The sequence below is a fragment of the Sinocyclocheilus grahami genome, unplaced genomic scaffold (genome assembly GCF_001515645.1).
Source record: "Sinocyclocheilus grahami isolate Dianchi unplaced genomic scaffold, SAMN03320097.WGS_v1.1 scaffold71.1, whole genome shotgun sequence".
In the NCBI taxonomy this organism is placed as follows: domain Eukaryota; kingdom Metazoa; phylum Chordata; class Actinopteri; order Cypriniformes; family Cyprinidae; genus Sinocyclocheilus; species Sinocyclocheilus grahami.
Window position 1 is genome coordinate 1,988,311 of NW_015505250.1, and position 22,846 is coordinate 2,011,156.

The following is a 22,846-nucleotide window of genomic DNA, read 5'->3' on the forward strand; positions in this document are numbered from 1 at the left end:
AATTCCTCCGGGTTAAACCCTCATTTATTCCAAACCAAAATCAAGTTCAAAAACATGACCCCCCCCCCCCCCCCCCCCCCAACTTTTTTTCACTTCATGGCTATAAGACATAATTACTGTAGTCATTAAATATTTGCCTGGTTATCTCTAAAACCCACTTAAATTTGTTTTAGATTGTTTGAAGTGGCAATTTTTCTCCTGACACAGGTGACCTAAGCATTTCATTGGCAGGATCATGGGCCGTCTCTAATGGACTTGTTGGCAATGTAAGTACTGTGCTAGCTTTTTGTGTCTGTAGAAGAATTCTAACTGTGCAATATGTATACAAATACAATATTTTATATGTTTACACTGTTTTAAGTTTTTTGACAGATTTTTTAATGATCCCTTTTGTTAACCATAAGCCGCTCTAGAGTTCACATGTACAGCACCTTTGGTATTTTTACAGCCCTGCAAGTAGCATTTTACGGTTTCCCAAAGCCAGGATTATTTAAGATGTAAAGCTTTTACAAGTTTTGGCTGTGGTTTGCATTCTGGGAGGAAAGTGGTCTGTGTGAGACAGTATGACATGAGGACTACCCTCAGCCTCTCTCTTTCTGGCTAGATGTGCTGTTTGGTGACTTCTCTATTTGGGACATCAGTAGCTCTTTTTGAGGTTAATAGTGCCGGGTTGGACGAGCTCTGTTTTAGGATGGCGATGGGCTTCTCTGTGGATGAGCAACTTTCAGTCGTGCCCAGGTAACAACACTCAACTTTCAGTCGTGCCCAGGTAACAACACTCATCTTTCAGTCTCTATGAGCCTCCTGGTGTTAGAATTAAGAATATGCAGGGTGTCATTTTGAGCCCCAACCAAGAATAATTTACCCAATGTTTGATTTTGGTTTTAGCCAGAATTATCTTCAGTAGACGTATTGTCTGTTATAGACTGTTAATCCTTATTCTACCACAATGGAAAATGCTATATTTTATTATTTCCATTTATAGAAGGATTAGAATATTTATGTTGTTTTTTCCTCATTTTCAGCTCTCCTCTGATGACTATATCCCCTCTGAATGCTGAGCTGGCAAAACACGGCCGAAAACCTCAGAGAAAAATAGGTTGGAGTTTACAAAACCACACACGCACACATTTTGTTGCCAAAAAAAAAAAACTCTTTTGGATTAACTAGAGTTTCAATGTCATTGACACCCCCCATGGCAATTTTACGATGCTGACTCGTTACTGTCCAAGATGTTAATCTTTCTATAGCCTCGCAGAGGTCTGTACCACATTATAGCTTTTCAAAAGAAAGTTGTCATTAGGCACATATACATAAGCATTCTTATATACTATAGTTTGATATATTTCGAAATACTTTTGAAATACATGGAAAGGAAACGGTCCAATGAAACAGTCGCTCTTCATGAAACTGAAAGTCTGATGCCATCTGGTGTCTGAGGTCATACAGATACAGGATTTTGATAACCACAGAATGAGCCACAGACCACATCACAAAAATTCAGTGCTAAATCAAAATGTACCCTATTTATTTTCTTAACCGATGATCTTGGTCTTAATTTGCATGATTCATCACTGCATACATTATTATTCCAAAGACAACAATGTACCCATAAAAATAAGCTGACAAAATTAATTTATACTATAAGATACACTACCATTTAATAGTTTGGGGTCGGTAAGATCATTTTGTTTTGATGTATTTGAAAGAAGTCTCTTATGCTCTTTGTAAGCACTTCAGCAAAGTGGCAAAATGCTGTAGCCCACATAATGTTCTGCTGTAGGACCTCCCTTCTCCTTCCTTTTGTAAAAATTAAAATGAATAGAAGAATGAATTACAATATACTTTTTAGACTTCTTGTATTTCCTTATACGCTGGCAGACACTTTTCCCTTTTTTTTCTGAGTGTTTTAACTGCATAATGATTTTTTGTCTTATATGTATCATGGATGTAAAAGCAATCCATCATCATCATTTCTCTCTCTCTCTCTCCCTTAAGGGAGGCTCTTCTTCCATCTCCACCTGGGCATTATTTCTCTTCCTTACTAGAGTTACACATCCTCAGAGGTTTAAATTTATTCCATAGCTTTTCCTGGGGCCTAAGTCAATACCATAACTAGGACAACTCATTTTCTCTTAATACTGCTGGGCTTTGACATGCACTGATAGTCAGGATCCAGCAGTTTAGAGTATGGATGATTGAAGGTCTGATAAAAGGCTGATCTCAGAACAGTGTGACATATTCCTGAATTTGTTCTGTCAGGATGTGGTTTGTTGACAATGATCCGAAACTGCTACCTCTCTTCGGTACACTGTTTCGGTATTTTTGCCAATGTAAACTGAAATAATTTGGGATACCACAGTAATAAGTATGATCTATGAAAGTATACATGATTTCTTATTGACTGAACTCATGACAGGAACCTTTTTAGATATTCCAAAGAACATAGAGGTTTGTTTGTTTTTTATAGATTTCGCATATAATGATTCTATTTGTAGCACCAGCACTAATTTGTTTTAGTATTATTAAAGTAATTACAATAATGATTGTGCTCAATATATGGTGGAATTTAGGCAGCTCTCAGAAAAGGTTCATGGCCCAGTCTTGCTTCAAATCTGGTATATTTTATTTGTAAATAGTTTAAGTTGTTTGGAAGCATTTCCTAAGAAAACAGCAAAACCGAAAGACGGGCACTGAGTTCAAACCTCATACATAAATCGCATAATGATGAACTTTACTGATTTTACAGATGTGATGTGTCCAGTCCTGCTCTTGGAGGGTCACTATTTTGCAGAGTTTAGCTCCAGTCCTAATTAAAGATACCTGAACCAGCTAATCAACATTTTCAGGGCTACTAGAAACCTTCAGACAAGTGTGTTGGAGCAGGAGTGGACACCCCTGCTTTAGGAAGTAGTTGCATTTATTAGACACTTTTCAGAATATACATTTAGTCTGTGGTTGACAGTGGAACCGTTGGAAACATGTGCATTAGTTTTAATGGAGCTGGAAAAAATGAGCTCACTGAAGTGAAGGAAACTCGGAAAAATGTCATTTCTTTAGGTTGTATCATATAACATCTTTACTGTAATATGACTTTCTATTTGAAGAAGTTCTTATTTGTCTACATTTCATATCAATAACTCTTAAAAAGTTATAATGTACAGTCAGCAGCTCAGTATCAAAAAATAAATGTCAATCAGGTCGTGTGGATCCTGAAAGGGTATATTTTATGATAATGACCAGCTGATTGTACAGTATCAAGCTTTACCAAATAAATATATGGGCATGAAATATTGGTTTGAGTTGAAATTATTTCATTATGTGAGCAGAAAGAAACTCTAGACAGGGATATGAGAGTCATGAAAATAGCAATGCAGAAAATATCGTAATTGTATGCCACTTACACTATCATTTGAAATAAGCTTGGTGTATTATCAGCAAAACGGTTACTTGAGTGTGTAGTATTGTAACTGATATTATTATATCAAGCCAATTTTAAATTATAGTGTTAGTGGTATACAATTATGATAGACGAGTAATGTTCAGACTACATACAGGGAGAGCTTAATTATGTGACTGACCTGTTTTCTTTTTGTCTTCCAGGTGTGAGCTGTCAGAAGAGTGTAAAGGATCAGGCTTTGGTTTTTCACACGCAAGTGAAGTCATCAGGATACAATACAGCTCCTCAGTAAGTCAGTAGACCACACAGAGAAAAGTATTTTAGGGTCAGCAGTTTGACAGGCTTTATGGTTTCGGGTTTACATTTATATGGTTCACATGGTTTCAGGCTTTGACAATTGGAGAAACTGGTGAGTTAAATGTGCGGCAGTAACATTATGCAGGTTGTGCAAACAAGCACTCTGTTGAGTACAACATTTTGAAAATGTGTGAAATTAATCCATTCAGTGTGTGTAATGAGAGGGTTAGACATTTATGGAATGCTGCATATGTCAAATAAACTAAATTAATAGGCGAAGAAGCTCATTCTATCAAACGATTACTCAGGCTGTGTTCTGGTAGCCTTTTTAAACATGACTTAAAGTAAATGACACTAATTGTGCTCACACCTAATATCTTCCATGCTGTAACTTTGGAGTTTAATCTGAGGTCACTAGCATAATATTCATTTAAACACTGTTTAATTCTGTTTCCATGGAGCTTACAGGCCTGCTTAGACTCACATTACTGAAAGGCTTTTTGCCATTAGATTATTTGCCTCAATATTATATAGTGAAGGTATAAAGGGACCTTTATGATATCTTTAAGGTTTCTGTGGTCTGTCTTAGTAGAATGCCAATCATTTTAAGGCACACCACAAATGTTGTCGCTGCATCTGCTTGTGGCCAAGTCAAATATGTTGTCTATGACCAACTAGGATATGTTCTCTTGGATTTTTCAGGAATTACATTATTAGATTTAACATATATCTCTTTTATAGTAGGACAATGTTTAGACCAAAGACCAGTGTTAAGAAGAAAAGCAACTCTGCCTCAACAACTAGCACAAATACGTAAGTATTCTGTCAGTTTCAGTACAGAGTCTCAAGAATGCAGTAGTACTGAATAAGACCATTGTGGCTTGTGCTGAAATCTATGCACTGTTTTTCAACAGGAAAGGCCTCTTAAGTGAGTATCCATCCCATTTTGAAGCACCAAGTATGCCTTACGCTCATTTGACAGTTTCCACAACTCCAACCCCAGTCAGCTCTCTACAGTTCTCAGGTCAGTATAATGGTACAATGATCACACTAGGCTTAATAGCCATGTCTAACAGTAATTTGCCTATTGATTATTTGCATTTTCGGTTCTCCTGTGGTCTCACATAAAGTCTCCATACTATAGCACCAGCAGCAAAGTAGACCCCTGGAGTTAAACACAATAAAGTTGTGTACGGCTGTTTTTAAGAATGCTATAGTTGTTATTTTAGACTTTTGCCTTAGGAACATCATTTTTTAACTAATTATTCCATCGTTTTTGTCTGTTAACTTTCTCTTTTTGTGTCTAGGAAATGGAAAGCAGATTGCGTGTGGTCTTGGAGATGGTTCTGTTTTGTTGTATAACTCTTCACTCACCAGCAACCCAGCTGTCTATTCAGGTAGTGGGAGAGCTTCAAATCTGTAGTGTTTATTTTTGTAAAATTCCTTTGCTTGTCTCTTATTTTAATTTCCTGAATGAGTGGCACAAAGGAATTGGATCAGTATTCAAATTTTTACATGCAATTCTGACAGCACCTGACACTGACAGCTGAAACTGACAGTTGGGGAATTCTGACTTTTGGAGGCCCTTCCTGTCCTTGAAATAGATTCTCTGATACACTCAGTGATGTTCTTTTTTGTTCTTCATTTCGAACTTCTAAGTGAAGGACAAAAAAGTTATTCTCTTCATTCTTCTGCTGAACACAAAAGAAGATATTTTGAAGAATGTGGGTAACCAAAGCTGCATATGTCAAATAAACTAAATTAATAGGCGAAGAAGCTCATTCTAAGAAACGATTACTCAGGCTGTGTTCTGGTAGCCTTTTTAAACATGACTTAAAGTAAATGACACTAATTGTGCTCACACCTAATATCTTCCATGCTGTAAATTTGGAGTTTAATCTGAGGTCACTAGCATAATATTCATTTAAACACTGTTTAATTCTGTTTCCATGGAGCTTACAGGCCTGCTTAGACTCACATTACTGAAAGGCTTTTTGCCATTAGATTATTTGCCTCAATATTATATAGTGAAGGTATAAAGAGCAACTGTCTGTAATTCTCCTCATATGCTTTTGTTGTGAGTTTTAGGCAGGAATGCACTAAATTCAAATTCTGGCCATTATGGAATACTGAATTTACAGATTTTGATTTTGTGGTTTTCATAATATCAGGCTTTATATATTTTTTTTTCACACAGTATAAATTAGTCTTATACAACATCTTAATCTTATTTAATATTTTATAATATTATACAGTTGCCTATAAATGTATTTTTATCGTAGGGGGTCCCTTGCAACATGATCATCAATTTTGGGGTCAAAACTATGGCTCTGTTTTCTGTTTGCAGGTCACAGTAAGGCTGTGAACACTGTATGCTGGAGTCACAGTAAACGGTGGTTTTTAAGTACCTCTGAGGACCCCACCCTTTGCATCTGGACCGCGAATGCGTCGGAACCTGTTCTGACCATGGTAACAAGAATGCTATAGTTGTTATTTTAGACTTTTGCCTTAGGAACATCATTTTTGAACTAATTATTCCATCGTTTTTGTCTGTTAACTTTCTCTTTTTGTGTCTAGGAAATGGAAAGCAGATAGCGTGTGGTCTTGGAGATGGATCTGTTTTGTTGTATAACTCTTCACTCACCAGCAACCCAGCTGTCTATTCAGGTAGTGGGAGAGCTTCAAATCTGTAGTGTTTATTTTTGTAAAATTCCTTTGCTTGTCTCTTATTTTAATTTCCTGAATGAGTGGCACAAAGGAATTGGATCAGTATTTAAATTTTTACATGCAATTCTGACAGCACCTGACACTGACAGCTGAAACTGACAGTTGGGGAATTCTGACTTTTGGAGGCCCTTCCTGTCCTTGAAATAGATTCTCTGATATACTCAGTGATGTTCTTTTTTGTTCTTCATTTCGAACTTCTAAGTGAAGGACAAAAAAGTTATTCTCTTCATTCTTCTGCTGAATGTGGGTAACCAAACAGTTTCTGGTCCCTATTGACTTCCATAGTATTTTTTTCCATACTATGGAACATAGTGGGGGCTAGCAACTGTCTGTAATTCTCCTCATAAGCTTTTGTTGTGAGTTTTAGGCAGGAATGCACTAAATTCAAATTCTGGCCATTATGGAATACTGAATTTACAGATTTTGATTTTGTGGTTTTCATAATATCAGGCTTTATTATTTTTTTTCACACAGTATAAATTAGTCTTATACAACATCTTAATCTTATTTAATATTTTATAATATTATACAGTTGCCTATAAATGTATTTTTATCGTAGGGGGTCCCTTGCAACATGATCATCAATTTTGGGGTCAAAACTATGGCTCTGTTTTCTGTTTGCAGGTCACAGTAAGGCTGTGAACACTGTATGCTGGAGTCACAGTAAACGGTGGTTTTTAAGTACCTCTGAGGACCCCACCCTTTGCATCTGGACCGCGAATGCGTCGGAACCTGTTCTGACCATGGTAACGTATCAACAGTTGAACCAAATACAGTCCTTGCACTGACATGAGCAATTTAAAAAGTGATATTAGCTCTGAGCTTTTGCAGTACCGCGTCAAGTCCAGCTCAGAGTGAACCAACAAGCAAAGTATGTGAAGAAAAGTTTTAAGATTCCAAAATTAATTTGCATTTGAATGCGTACGCCTGCGGGAAGTGTTTCTCTTGGCAGCGTTCCTCTGTTGGAACGTCAAAGGCATCTGTGCAGGCCCCTGGTCAGCACATCAGTGCTCTAAACACTTGCAGACCTCCCTAAACCCAAATTTCCCTCTTTCCCAGAACCCCCAACACAACTGAAGTTCATTCAAATCAGTTTTCTTCAGTCACATTCTGGCTCAGAGTCTCTCTCTGGTGTCTTCCCACCCAGCCTCCTAGACCTGTGCATCTGTGTGTGTATCTGGAGCCAAATATGACCCAATGCATCAGTGTTTGTGTCATTTATATTAAAGAGAAAATCCTGGGTCTGCAATAATAAACAGGGCTACTTCATGTTGAAAGCGGAGTATAAAACATTTGAGACATTTTGGCCAGAAATATACTCAAGTAAGCATGCAAACGCAGACAAATGTTTGGCCAGCACATTGCAGACAAAGGGTCAAGGTTTGGCTGGTAGCATAAGCAGTAAGAATAATAAATAATAATTCAAAAGTAGCATAATAAAAGCAGACAGTATACTCTAATGTTGTAAAGACGATAATAGAACACACACTGTAATTGCACACATTTTGGCAGGCAAAAATGCATTCATTTATGAAGCTAGAAGCAACATACATTCACTTGCATTGAGTAAGTACATTAAATATCCAGTAGCACTCATATTCCACTCACCAAATTGTCTCTCATTGACTTTCATAAGTCTCATATTATCCAGACAGAAAAACAACATTCCTCTATCACATTTATCTCTTCACACTCTTCACACATCTTTGGTAAACAGAGAGAATGACTGAGATTGTGATATTTTGAGCTGATACGGTGCTATATTTTATGTGCTGTGACATGAATGCACTTAGCACTTATTTAAGGGCTATTAATAAAATGCAGTGTTGATGTGACTTAAACTGTTTGTTTAACTTCATGGTTCTCCAGGGAGATGACCAGTTTGCAAAGCCCATCAGAAGTGCTCAGTTTTATTACCTGGACAAGTTTTTACTGTTGGCGTCAGGATCAAATCTATTGCTGTACCTTTACCATCTGGACACCACAAGAGATGACATCAAGAGGTACAAGCAGTTAATGGACATTGAGCAAGTAACAATAAACGCAGGGTGTTGGTGACCTTCTGCCAAAAGAAAGGTTCAGTTTCGAGGACTTGTAAAAACTGGGAGTATGCCAGGCTATCAGATTTTAAAGTGTCTGACCTGGTTTAATATAACAACCACATACTTCATATTCTAAGGCAGGAAGATGTGTAGAATTTCTATATATATTTTTGTCGTGGTGAAATACAATATGTATGTCTGTGCTAGAGGGGTGAGCACTCGTCAGTGAAGAATCTGTGCATCATTTCTGAAGAATCAGAGAAGAATCCCAGTCTTTATACTGTATATCTAAACACAAGTGTTGGGGAATTCCTGGAAGAGATACATAGGAGACATGAGCCAGATATTGCACATCATATTCTGTTTATGTTGGAACATCTTCTATCCCTTTTACAGAGAATAATTATGTGCACAAGACCATTATGTTTCAGCGTTATGTAAGGTGGTAGAAAATCTCTACACACAGATAGTCTGCGTTTTCCTTTTTTGGCATATGTCTGTAAAATGGTCCGTTTGTATTTTACACATCAGGTTCATGTCCACACAGCTTCAACTGTAATGCTTTGTCATAATCCATAGAAACGATTCTGAAATAAGTTCAGAATCTTTATTTATGGAATGTGCTTAATTTTATTTCCCTCTTCATGTAATCACAGGTATAAGCAAAGAAGCAAGTCCAAATTGACCAGTAAATTCAACATGAAGTCAGGAACGGACATCACTTCAATGTCGACCGTCAATGACTTCTACTCCTGTATCCTAAAATACCTGGCTTAGCCTTTTGGCTTTGTACAATTCAGCAATAGCTGAGGGAATCAGTGCATGAACAATACAATATTTTCCTGTTAAATTTTAATCTTGTCTTTGGCTATAAATAACACACTGGCTCATTCTGAATATTTTGCACTTTCAATGTTTTGCATACCTATAACATAAATTAACTCACAGACTTTTGTATTTGTCAGCAAACTGAATTTAAACATTTAAGCTTTTAAATCTAAAGGTTTTTAAGCTCTTGATAATCATAAATTCAGTCAAGTGTGTAAACCTTTGATTGGTACTGTAAATTATTCATATCTGTCTAATATCCAGCTATGTCTTCATATTGAATCCTTATTAAATGTTTTACATGTAATTTATTAAGCAATAAATGTTCTGAACCCTGCAGTTTGTGATTTGGCAACACATGCTGTGGAACACGTGCTAAATAATAAGATTTTCCTGTGTAACTTTGTTATAGTTTTTTATCTTTTACAGAGTATAATGTAATGTAGAGGGTAATCTCATTGGTAGGCTGTAAAAGTTATGAACTCTTCAGAGAACTGTTATATAACACTATTGGATTTTATTCAAGATGACAGGACGCAAACTGAAGTGTAAGTTCGGTGTATCTCTTTAACCGCAGTGTGTCAGATATTGTCTTGGCTGCTGGCGCCGACCGCACCATCCAGGTGTTTGATATGAACCAGGGCTGTATGGCCACTCAGATCCCAGATGCCCACAGTCGAGCTGTCCACCACCTCACCCAGAACAAGGTAAGAGAATGAGACCACATGATGTCAGCCAGGATGTTTCTTGCTCTTTCGAAATAAGGGACTGATGTTCTATGTAGACCAGTGGATTCCCACCTTTGCTCCTGATGGATGGCTGCTAAAATTCAGCATTGCCATTACAGGAATAAATTACATTTTAAAATATATTCAAACAAAATTTGTGATCAAATAAATGCAGCCTTGGTGAGCATAAGAGACTTCTTTCGAGAACATTAAACCATTTTACTGACCCCAAACTTTGAACAGCAGCACACAAAGAAAAAAGAAAAGAAAAGTTTTTGAGTGTTTCACAGGAGATTTAACTGTTTTTACTGTATTTTTGAATGGCAGTCTTTATTATATTAATGGCAAATATTCACAACCAACCTTTTACTTCAGCCCCTCACACTTGTTTAATCGTGACTGTCTTCACCATTTTAAAAACAATGCTGTGGCACTCATGCTGCAGAGAGACCAGTGCTGTTTTCACTCAGAATTTTCTGACCTCAGTGGTCATTTACAAGGTGCACACAACTCAATACTGGTGGTGACCCTTGAGCTACATCCCTAAAATTGGAATTACAAACCACTTAAGTTGTTTGTGGGTAGTGTATGTATTTTTATTGTGAGGCTGGACTATGCTCTGGGTTTGTTGTAAACCCAAAGTAAGGCGCTTTGTTTCTGACTCACTTTGCTCTTGGGTTAACCTCATATCCATGGCAACAATGATGAAGTCACTTTCAGAAACAATACCAAGGAAATACTGACTGAGCCTACATCTTAAAGATAATTATAGTTAATGAAGCTGATTGTATGAGTTTTTTTTGCTGGGAAACCATACTGAGGGGAAAAGGGGCCCATAGAGTACTAATACTACTATCCGCTCCCAGATATTAGTTTATTCAGGCTGCTTTGAACAAGAGTTCAGTGTAGTCAGGAAGAAGTATATTGTTCTGAATATCCAAGTTTAACCTCAACTTTAATGTGCGGCAACCTTAAACGAAGTGAAAGCAAAAGAACGGATTCAGCTTGTGTTGGAGTAGCTTAACAAATCCACTGTCCAAACCTAATTTTCTCTGCAGTTTGGCACTCCCATCCTCCCATTATATAAGGCCTTTCTGAACGTTATGCAAGATATGATGCCTTCTTCTGTGAAGGATAAAAGTTCACCGTTTTAGTTGGGACAATCCAAACCACAGTTGTGTGAGGTTTTCCAAGGTGGGTCTAAGTTGTAGGTCTCACATGTCCCATTTATCTTGCAGAGTATCTTGCTCTAAATCCCTCAGGTTTGCAGATTAGGATGGATACATGAAATAAATTGAGGGAAGATCTGACCTAAGCCAAGCATGTTGGGTAAGCACATTCCATCTGTAGAGGGTGATGTCTTGCAAATGTCTGTATACTGTCCTTTTGCATCTGTCAAACTGTGGCCATTGCACTCCATCCATCTGAAAGTGCATTTAAGTCTCTTATGCTGATCGAGGTTACATTTATTTGATCAAAAATACAGTAGAAATCATCATTTACATTTTTTGTTAAATATATTTACATTTTATGTTTATAAAATAGTTTATATATTTTGTATTTATACATTTATTTTATATCTATTTATTTATTTATCTTTTTTTTTTTTTTTTACATCATTCTTATTATTCTAATGGGATGATTTGGTGGTCGCAAAACAGAAAACCATAGAAAAAAATGGTTGTGCTGCTAAATATATTTTTGGGGAAACCATGCTACATTTTTTCTGCATTCTTTGTAACAATGTAAGTCTTTACTTGTATGATGTGAGCAGTGTATAACGTGTTTTGATTATTCAGATTCTCCCCAGTTTGAGAGGGTCAGCTGAGATTAGTTGGGTACACAAGAGGACAGTGGACTGGATTAACTGATCTAACACAGTATAATGGCTTTAGCTAGCAGGCACTCTCCCACGTTCCCAGAGCGGCCACTTTCCATACCAGCATACCAGCCTCCAGTCATGCTACACATTGTCTGCTGTACTTGTCAGTCTGATCTCTTCACAATAACACAACCTGGCTCTTACGTACATGTGGGATCCTCCAACAAGAAACCCACGCATTAGAGATACATATAGAGGGATCAAGAGAGCTGATCACTGGGAATTCTTGCCAGCTGTGAATGAGCTTACAATAAACCTTTTCTCTTCTCAGCTACTCTGCATTCTCCACCGTGGGCAACATGTTCCACTTTCTAAAGCCACATTCATTGAGAATATTTGTAATGAATGTCTAATTGTGTGTGAGTAGCCATGCAGGATACCTTAAACCATCTGTATTTGTGTTAGGGTGAGAGAGATGGTTTCATCGGTCTTCCACAATGTGTGACAAACATTTCCATTCTGTGGACTTTTTTGGCTTTTTGGTATAACTTCAGTTCTGGAAATCTGCACACTTTCAGCACGCACGTGCAGATTGTTTGCAATCTCCCACCAAATTTGTGTCTCTTCTATGGCCGGTCAACAGCTTTGATAACTAAATACCTATTTATTTAGGATAGTAGTTTTATATGAATGAGATACTTTAGACCAAATAAATGTTACGCTCATCTTTCTTGCAATTCAGGTGCACTAATGTTTGGGGTTAGTATGATTTGTTAATAATATGATTGGTATTTTCCACAAAAACATTAAAGGGTGGGGGGGTCTAATGCTATTTCATGCAATCTGACTTATTTACGCTGTTAAAGAGTTGGATTCTCATGCTAAACATGGCCAAAGTTTCAAAAAATAAGTTGGACATATGACGGAGTATTTCGGTGCCAAATACACTCCTTCAGGGTTCACATATGTTTCGGAATTTTTTTTCCGAGTATGGCCCTGTATGATGTCATAAAGGGCGGAATTCCTTGTATTGGCACTTCTCCAAGAAGAGTGAGCGCGCACACAACCAGAGCCGTGAGCAAGAGCACACCCATCAACATGCTTTATTCGTTACAGTTACAGTTAATTTAAGTCAATAAAGTTTTTGTCCCTGTTTTATTTATGTTGATGCCACAGCTTGCAGACGATTGCTACGCAAAAGCTGCATGTGCTTGTGACTCTTTATCTCCACCCATGGCACGCCTTTTTTCGGAGAGAAGCCGTACAGCTGTATCTGCCTTTTATAAATCTGATCAAACTAAAGACGGCGATTTGAAGGAGATTTGAAGGATGCAATACTACTCTATAGGTACTCAAGATTAACATGAGATTGGCAGAAACTGTGTGTTATATCCCCTCTAAGCAGCACGAAAATAATAAGAAATCTCTCTTGAGCACCAAATCAGCATATTAGCATGATTTCTAAAGGATCATGTGACACTAAAGACTGGAGTAATTGGTGCTAAATATTCAGCTTTTCAGATTTTGAAATCGAAATTATAAATCGTAATAATATTTCACAAAATTTAAATTTCTGTCACTGTATTTTGATCAGTAAATTCAGCCTTGGTGAGCATAAAGGACTTTTTTCAAAAACATTTAAAAATCTTACAGATATTTAAAGACTGACCTGATCTTGCAGCTCATAGAGTGATTATATGACAAGTAAAACTTAAAGCAGCTGTAATTAGAGTAATTAGATGCTTTTATAAGACAATGAACATCTGTCCTTTAGTATCTTTTGTAGGTGTTGATGTCCTTATTAGTTATTAGCAGGTTTGCCAATGTTTCCCTATTAAGGATCTTTGATTTCCTTTTATTGTCCCAGTTTCTTTTGGTGTGACTCTTTCCTTTATTTCCATCATTACAGGGATCCCCGTTCTGTACACAGGTCTTGGAATCGTACAATCTGTTCATGAGCAGCGCTATAACAGATGGTCTGAAGTTGTGGGACCTGCGCACTGCAAGGTAGATCCTTTGATCTCTGGGCTTTCTGAGACCTTTAGAGGGCAAGACTGCAAAAAAAAAAAAAAATCCATTTACAGACCTAAATGTTGAATATTAAATAGTTACTTGATGCAAATTATCTTTTGATAAAGATTTCAATATTGGTATGATTTAGTTAGCTGCAATGGCCTTCTACATACTTTATAATGCTTAAGTTATGTTTTTCCAGCCTAGCATACATTTTCAAGCTCTCACCTCACTAAAGCACTGATAACCTGTCCTTCAGAAAAGTGAATAACGGTGTAATCCCAGGGTGTTTATAGGCTTGTGGGAGACCACCATTACATAATGCCCTTAAGATTGTTAAGAACAACCAGGATTAGGTCCAGTCAGAAAGGTACATTTATCATTTAAACTAAGAATCCAAAATTTCCAGATTCTCTCAAAGCTGAGCCTTGGCCGAACCTCAGCCAAAAGGGCTTTGGAAAGAATTCCTTCTCTGCAGTTGACCCAACAGTAACCGTTCTTTCACAGTCCCTCGCTGATCTACACAGATCTACACAGACCAAGACCATGTCAAATATATAGATAAATAGACACCAACACCAAAGGGATTTGAAAAATAAACCTGCTAATAAGTTCTAAATTGAATCTTAATTCAATTAGTTCTAGTTCAGAATTAATTTAGTGCTTGTATAATTCAAGGAGAAGGTGAACATGTTTTCTTATCCATTTATCATTTGAAATCTGCAGATTTTTCAGAGTCTGGAACTTTTCAGCACATATTCTTGTACCTGTAGTTTCTGTCTCTGTTCTGGTTTTGTTTCTTTCTTCATAGAACGGCAGATTAGTACAAATTGTTTTTTTTCATCTTGACGTGTTTACAGAGTGTTCTTTAAAGTAAAAATTTGTCCAAAAATTAATTTGTCATCATTTGTGATGCATTATATTTTTGGGTGTATGTGTATGGCTTTTTCATTATTTGGAAAACAGTGGCCAGGATATTCTTTTAAAAAAACTCATCTTTTTATGTTCTACAGAAGAAAGAAAGTCACACGGCTTTGGGAACAAACTAGGGAGAATAATGATGACAGATTTTCATTTCTGAGTGAACTATTCCTTTAAGAACACTCTGTAAACGCATCAGGGTGGAAAAATAATTTTGGATCCGTCTATCCTCCTATGAAAGGAGAAACAAAACTAGAACAGAGACAGCAACTACAGGTACAGGAATCTGAGTGGAAAGTTCCAGACTCTAAACATATTTTTCTATGAACTTTGTGATGTTTGATGTCTATATAGATATTCTGCACCTGAACCTCTCCATTTAGTTTCATTTACCTTATAAGGGCAGCAGAAGGAATGGATGAAATATATCTTACCCTTCCTTTATTCCCTCACTTTTTGAAATGGTGTGAATTGCTTCTATACGTATACATCCTGTCTCCTATTATGCTTGGAGATCTTTCTGCTCCTACTTTCAAACTCCAGAAAGTGTCAAATCCCTTATACTTGCCTTGATAAATATTTGCCCCGAGTTCCAGGTCAAGTTCTGGTCAGGAGCATTTAACAACCTCATCCATCCATCCATGCAGAAATGAACAGCTTCAATGAAGCATGAATTCTCTGCTTTAAAATAAAGTTCGATATATTATGTAAACATACTGTAAGTTTCACAACTGACAGTTTCCTCCCCAAGGAGGTCTATAATATCTAGAGAAAGCTTTCCCATTCGTCTCAGTGGCAGTTTTTCTGCTGCCGCACGCCCTTGCCATCTTTGCTCATGGGACCATGGAATGTTACATTAGCTATAAAAACCATGTGACTGATCACTCTTTAGTGACAGAAAAATGGCATCATTACAGTGACTGGCCGAAACAACCTTGCAGGACAGCATATTTTTTCACTTGTCTGAAGGATTAGTTCCAGTGGAAAAGAGAAAGGAAAACTGTCAAAGAAAGGAAATCATGAAAAACACTTAAGACAGAATACTAAAGATAAATGCAGGTCAAACACAGGAAATATGGACGGGAGTATATGTGAAAATTAGTGACATCATTTGGCTGCAGTGCAGTCATTGACAAACTGAGGTCTGGCAATGAGAACCTTTCGGCTCAGGCCATTTTATGTGTATTTTTCCATTTTTCCAATGGCTGGCTCTTTGACAGTGACTTCAAGCACGTGAAATGGCTTTATCTCCTCCCTGACTTCATTTAAAGCACAAGTGACATCATTCCACAGGCCAAGACAAAACCTTCAGTCAAAGGCCAAGGAGCTCTGGAAGACTTATGGAACATCATCTCATTTTCTATCACCCTTCTCTGCCTGTTCTGGGACTATATGTTTTGCATATCACAATTAAAATGCTTCAGGCTAAGAGGGGAGCAGCAGCCCTGTGGATTTTTAATTATGTATGAGAAATACTGGCAACAGACTCTGATGATTACACACTGTAAAGTTTTTTTTAGTGTTTGTTCATCCAATTTGTACAAAGTTTGTACAAATTTATTTCTTTCATAGATGATGTGTTTTTTAAAGCTTTAGTGATTTATTAGTTAATTTGTGCTAGTGCCTTAAAATTGTAAGTTTAGTCAACTTGAAATCTGAAGTTGTTTTAAATGGCAACTTGGATGTTTGAGCTATCTCAACAAGTTAAATCCAGGAACGTTATTCTAATGCCTAGACTTTTAAGTTGTGATAGCTAATTGGAGCAATAATTTTTTACATTATATAATTAAGGGTTAGTTCACCCAAAAATGAAAATTAGCCTGTGTTTTACTCACCCTCGAAGCATCCTAGGTGTATGTGACTTTCTTCTTTCAGACGAATCCAATCAGAGTTATATAAAAAAATTGTCCTGGCCCCTCCAAGCCTTTCAATGGGGGTAAGCAGGTGTTTGTTGTCAACAGTTCAGAAAACGGGAAATAAAGTGCGTGCATCTGTAATAAAACGTCCCTCACACGGCTCCAGGGGGTGAGTAGAGGCCTCCTGTAGCGAATCCATGCGTTTTTGTAAGATAAATATCCATATTTCAAACGTAATAAACACTTTTTTCTCGCTTGCGCTGACTGTGGTACTTCGTAAGACGTTCAGGCGGATGATGTAAGATGTAGGCGTCGTGCATGCGCCTCTGAGAAATGCAGGAGCAAAGGAAACAAAGTTTCCTTACTTTAGCAAAGGAAAACCAGTCTCCTCTTACTTATATCAGAATCCTCCAACATTTTTCTTTACAAATCCTCGTTTTGGGCTTCTAATTCGTGAACGGCGTTTTGTTCTCTCTCCACGCTCGTCAGTAATCACGCAACGCCGACCTCCTACATCATCCGCCGGAAAGCCTTCCGCATATAACAGATGGCGGAAGTGATAGAAAAGTGTTTATTATGTTTGAAATATGGATATTTTTCTTACAAAAATGCATGGATTTGCTACAGGAGGCCTTTATTCATGCCCCAGAGCCATGTGAGGGATGTTTTATTACAGATGCGCGCACTTTATTTCATGTCTTCTGAACTGTTGACAACAAAGACCTGCTTACCCCCATTGAAAGGCTTCAAAGTTTCCTTACTTTAGCAAAGGAAAACCAGTCTCCTCTTACTTATATCGAAATCCTCAGACATTTTTCTTTACAAATCCTCATTTTGTGCTTCTAATTTGTGAACCCCTCTGTCTCGTTCACTCGGATGTACGTCATTGGCTGCTTTCCAGTCCGTTTTTTTTATGCCCTTCACTTGCAAACTTCCCTCCATCTTGTTCACTCGGATGTATGTCATTGGTCACTGATTACGTTGCACGAGTGCCCACTACTGGCGGAACCCTTGGAATGGGCTGAACTGGAACGTCCTAAGCCCTTGATCACTTAGAATCTGCTATAAGCCCTTGATCACTTAGAATCTGCTATAGATTTGGTTTATTGTTTACATTTTATGAATTTGTTTGGTGCAGCATTCTATATGTATATAGGTATGTTTGGGCTGTTATAAATGTAAAAAAAAAATGTATATATTATAGAGTTGTTTGGGGTGGGGATAAATTAAACGCGATCTGCGATGACGTCATAATCGTGTTGCATTGTGGCCTGTGGAGTGGCCTGAAGTGTGCATATGAAGCAGGCTCGCTCCCTCTGTCAAAATCGAGGGGTCGAGTGTCTGTCCATATAAACTTCCCTCGTTCATTTCACGAAGTGGAACGCACTTCAAAATGGCAGCGGGGATTCCCCCGAGGGGAAGTGCTTAGGGAAGTTCACGAGTGCGTGTCTAGTGGAGTGGAACGCAGCCTTTGACTTTTAAAATCGACTGTTGCCTCAGAATCAGAGAATCGATTCTTTTTGGGATTGACTACAAACAGTTCACTCAGCAGCCACCTTAGCAATGTCCTCAGACAGCTTGTTTATAGTCATTCAAGTGAAAAAAATTTTGCTCTTATTATCAAATTAGATATCATTGTAAAGTATTTCACAATAACTATGCAGTTTGCATTTCACACCACAGCTTATGCGATATCTATAGATTTTCTTAGCTGAATTTTGCCATTGCATAATACAACAGTTTATTTTCATTCTGATTTTTAAAGGTGTCTGCAGGCTTGCAGAGTCTGGTGGTTCTCCGGTTGGCATGCTGTTTGTTTCCGCTCTGGTGGTTGACTAAATGCGAAGAAAATATGTGGGCTTTACACAATAAATTTGTTTATGCTTTCTTTTAAAGCATAATCTTTTCTGGTAATGAGAAGCAGATTAACCTGTCTTGCATAGGATGTGAATCAAAACCCAAACCCTCAGAAAAGCACCCTAGATTCATAAAGGCATGCAAAGCAATCAGTCTGAACACAACAACCACATCCACTAATGTGATGAGCAAGAACCTCAGGCAAGCTGCTCCATGATGTTTTTCTTTTCCCGTTGCAGTGCAATATATTTTGAACTTTATATTAATATATCTTGAGTTGTCTGCTTGTGTCTATGCCAGGTTTTTTGTTTATTTGTTTGTTTTGTTTTTATTGTATGGGCAGAAACAGCATGCTTTGGCAGTCTATGCAGTCTCATTAAAAGAGTTCATTTATTATATGGTTGTGCTGTTCCATAAAGGTTGACGATAGGAGGTGGTCTAAATGCTATGGCTAGCATTAAATCACTTTATATGCCTGTTTTGTCACTTTCTTAATTGTGTAATGAACTCATTAGGCACAAATCATAGTTAATATTTGTAAACCGGTTAGGGTCAAGTACTACGGGTAATTTCTCCTCTGTGGATTTTAAAATAGCACTTGAATGCTCAAAGTGCAAACACCCTAAATTTTCAACGGTTGAGCATATGTTTGTTTGAATTCCATGTTGTTATCCAAACAACACACACAATGATCCACAAAATTGTGCATCTTTCGTGATTGGCTTCTAAATCTTTATAGTACTTATTAACAAATTCAGTTTTTAAAATGGATCATTGTGGACTGTAGGTCAGTGATTGGCTTATGTGTGTGTGTATAGTAATGAGTAATGCGCAGCAGAATGGATGCTATAATCCAAAACAATTAAATATTAATAACTGATTATGTTGTAGTCATTCTATGCTTTATTTTTTGTTTTTCTATGCATTTTTTGCATAGTAAAATAAAACCCATATTCCATGACAGGCTATAGTTTCCCTTGCCAAATAATTGTCAGTTAAATACCTTAATCGAGTTTAGTATTTCTTTCTTCCTAATATAACACTCATATTTTGAAGGTTTAATTAAACAAATATTGTGCACATATCCACTCTAGACATCACTTTTGGCCCCTACCTGGCCACTTGAAATTCTGCATTCAGAGCTTTATGGAGCACTCAAACCTCTGGAGAAGTTTTAAAAGAGGCTTTGCTTTGCTGAGATTGAATTCAGCATTTGTTTTACAATGGCTTTATATTTCTTTTCACTTGAAGCTTTTCCAAGTATGTAAAGTTATCTTCATCATTAAGAATAAACAAGAAGAATGCGGGGAAATATGGTCTAGCAATTGAAAACACAATCCCCATCATGCATGGGAGTAATAGAGTGAAGCATAGTCTCATGTGCTTTCTAAAGTTTCTTCCCACATTAGTGTACATAGTCCCTCTGGAACACATTGGAGTCTGATGAAACATGGATCCTGACCGTTTGATAGCACCTTTGTGAAGACATAATTGATGTCTTCTTAGCCATCACAGTGCTCCAGAAGATGGTTCTGTATGTTGCTTTGGATGAGTAGTGTCTGCTCGATGAATATTTACATACTAAAGGAGGTGATGTCTACAGAGAATGCCAAAATTAGCCCTGGAAATGAAAAGCTGATTTTCAGCAGATCCACTTTAAGAACTGATGGCCCTTTTGTTTTTCATGCCAAAGACTTGACTTTCCTGAGTGTTGAGTCAAATGTGAATGTTGTGAATGTGTACAACACAAACGAGTCCAAATTTGGTACTAGCCATTTATACTGTATGCCATTTAGTCTAGGTGAATGCATTTTCCAGCTGCTTATCAGACAAAGAAGAGGATCCTAATGGATAAATATTTGAATTAAAGCATAAAGGGCAAAGTTGAGTCACTTTAGCTTTTGGTATTTAATGTCAAACCCTTGCATATTATTCACAAAGTGCCTGCAAACAAGTTTATGTAAATGTAAATTAGTCACATTCAAGAATTATTCACAAAACCTAACAATAGTATCTTTCTTTCTGTCCATCTCTGTCAGGTGTGTTCGCCGCTATGAGAGCCATGTTAACCGCTGTCACCATTGCACTGCGGCCTTCTCACCCTGCGGTCGCTTCATAGCTACTGGCTCAGAGGACCATTCTGTGAGTAGATTTACAGCAATACATCTCCTGCTACAACGTCCTGTAAGCCTTGTCTCTGTTTCTTTCAGCTCATCCTCTCCCTGTGTTTATTGAGAATAGCTTCTCCTTGTTTTAGTGGAGTGTTTTACGGTGTCACAATGAGCACAAGGTGTAATAGAATTCATAAGGCCAATAATTCATAGCACCTTCATAATTTTACAAGCATTGTACAGAATGTACAGAATAGTTGTTAATCAGATAATCCTGTTCTGGCCCAGTGTGAGCCTGTGAATCTTGACAGTGGTAATAAAAACGCCTTTCAGGACTGCTGAATACATTTCTCACATTATAAGTAAGAACAGAGTTTTTTTTCTTCAGATAGATAGATTGGAAAGACTGCATTAAACAGTGCATTAAATTCACACCACAAACGCTATCTAGAGGGGGATCTTGAGAGGAACCTACAATCATCTCTGTATCGCTGGACCACTTTTTTCCGTTTGACCTCTTTAATTCTCCCTCTCTGAGTATGTCTTATCATATCCAGCAGCTGCATCACATTTACTGCTGAGCTCCTCCATGTCTTGTGCTTTTTGCCAGAATTGTCAAAACAATTAGCTCATATGAGGAAAACAGCAAGATATCCATGCTTTCATGGTGTTCTGTTGTTAAAAGAGATCTGAGAAAAAAGTATCTTTTACAGAGCTTTTGTCCCAGTGGCCTTCAAAATAAACTGTGGATGTTACTCAATTTCATGAAAAATGACTCGCAATAGTGGGTTTTGTCTCATGCGAACGCTTATGAATGACCTAGATTTAGGTTTTCACAGAAAAGATTACTAAGGCACTATTTCTTGGTCAATTGAACACAGTTTGAATAGTTTCAAATTAAATTGATTATATTAATGTTTTTATACAGATGGTCAGATGTCCAAAGATGCTCTTTGGTTTATTCTCACATCACACTGGAGTACATGATCATCAAATTTTTCAAACACAAAATTGTGGAGTTCATGCAGCTTGAGTGCTGTTGTCATTAAATTTACAAGCAAATTGCATTTTGTCAAAATCCAAATTTTGAAATGAAGATTTTTAGTCTTTTTGAACAATTACTTTTCCATATACTGTATGTCACCATTTGCTCCACCAATGTGGGAGGATTGCCATCTCTGCTCTGTTTGTGTATGTGTGTTTAGTCTTTGCTCAAGTCAGTGGAATAATATGTGCAGTGTTGATAGCTGTTATTAATCGCCGGTACTGGGTAAAGCAGGACAGTTTTGAGAAGATCTCCACAGCCCCGCCTGCTTTCCAGTGTTTCTTGGAAGCCGAACCGAGACAACAGTAGTGAGCTACTATGCTGTTATTTGTGGCTGTCTTGAGACTTCTATAAGCCAGATGAATTTGTTGATATATTTTATATTTCACAAGACAATCACAGAAAAGGAACTCTTATCATCACCCCATTATTGCATTAATTCCAAGCCACATTATGTTTAAGCCATAAGCAACAAATACAAGTATGATCAACAAAAAGTGATTGATTCTGACCACATCTAGGAGTGAGGACATGGAAAACATGGCAAGTTGTGCTATTTTCCTAAACTTTTAAGCATCTGTGTTGCCATTACTTATCATAAGCATTTTAAGGGGATGTTTACCCCAAAATAAAAATTCTGTCATCATTTATGCACCGTCGTTGTTGTTGTGAATTTCTTCTGTGAAACATACAATGAGAGTAGATTGTATGGTCAAAAAAACCAAAGAGACATTTTCAAAATATCTTCTTTTGTGTTCAGTAGAAGAAAGCAATGCATGCACATTTGGAACGATATGATTACGAAACAGATGATAGAATTTTAGGTGAACTATCCATTTAAGATCAAAAGTAAGTGGAGGAATGTAAGAGAACTTTAGCAATGCATTTGGACCAATTAGATTTCACTGTGGGCGGAGCTACCCAGCAAAACACAGTAACGATAAAAACCAAACGTTGACAAAAACGTTGTTGGTAGCTGGTTAGAATAAAACTTGAACAGGAAAGAGCTTTAAAGGCACAATATGTAATTTTCGCCGCTAGAGGGCGCGTATTCAAAATAAACAAAGAGACAAAGGCATAGTTTGATGACGCCGTGACTGAGTGTGGAATCACGAGAGTTGTCGTCCCCACAGCTGATGCAATCCGACGGGACTTCGGGCAGAAATCATGTTCATGGATGAGCTAATGATTTAGTAACA

General features: G+C 37.4%; 1 protein-coding gene across 1 annotated transcript in view; it reads left to right on the forward strand.

Moving 5' to 3' along the window:
• The window catches only part of LOC107585515 (WD repeat-containing protein 27-like), a 47,036-nt gene that overhangs the window by 5,832 nt on the left and 18,358 nt on the right, over window positions 1-22,846 (forward strand). Inside the window, exons 11-23 of the mRNA XM_016272560.1 lie at window positions 208-266; window positions 605-738; window positions 1,026-1,099; window positions 3,604-3,688; window positions 4,439-4,510; window positions 4,612-4,721; window positions 5,005-5,094; window positions 6,045-6,166; window positions 8,294-8,427; window positions 9,123-9,220; window positions 9,880-10,001; window positions 13,754-13,851; window positions 20,531-20,633. Of these exons, the coding sequence (XP_016128046.1) occupies window positions 208-266; window positions 605-738; window positions 1,026-1,099; window positions 3,604-3,688; window positions 4,439-4,510; window positions 4,612-4,721; window positions 5,005-5,094; window positions 6,045-6,166; window positions 8,294-8,427; window positions 9,123-9,220; window positions 9,880-10,001; window positions 13,754-13,851; window positions 20,531-20,633 (1,301 nt within the window). The remainder of the gene's footprint in view (window positions 1-207; window positions 267-604; window positions 739-1,025; window positions 1,100-3,603; window positions 3,689-4,438; window positions 4,511-4,611; window positions 4,722-5,004; window positions 5,095-6,044; window positions 6,167-8,293; window positions 8,428-9,122; window positions 9,221-9,879; window positions 10,002-13,753; window positions 13,852-20,530; window positions 20,634-22,846) is intronic.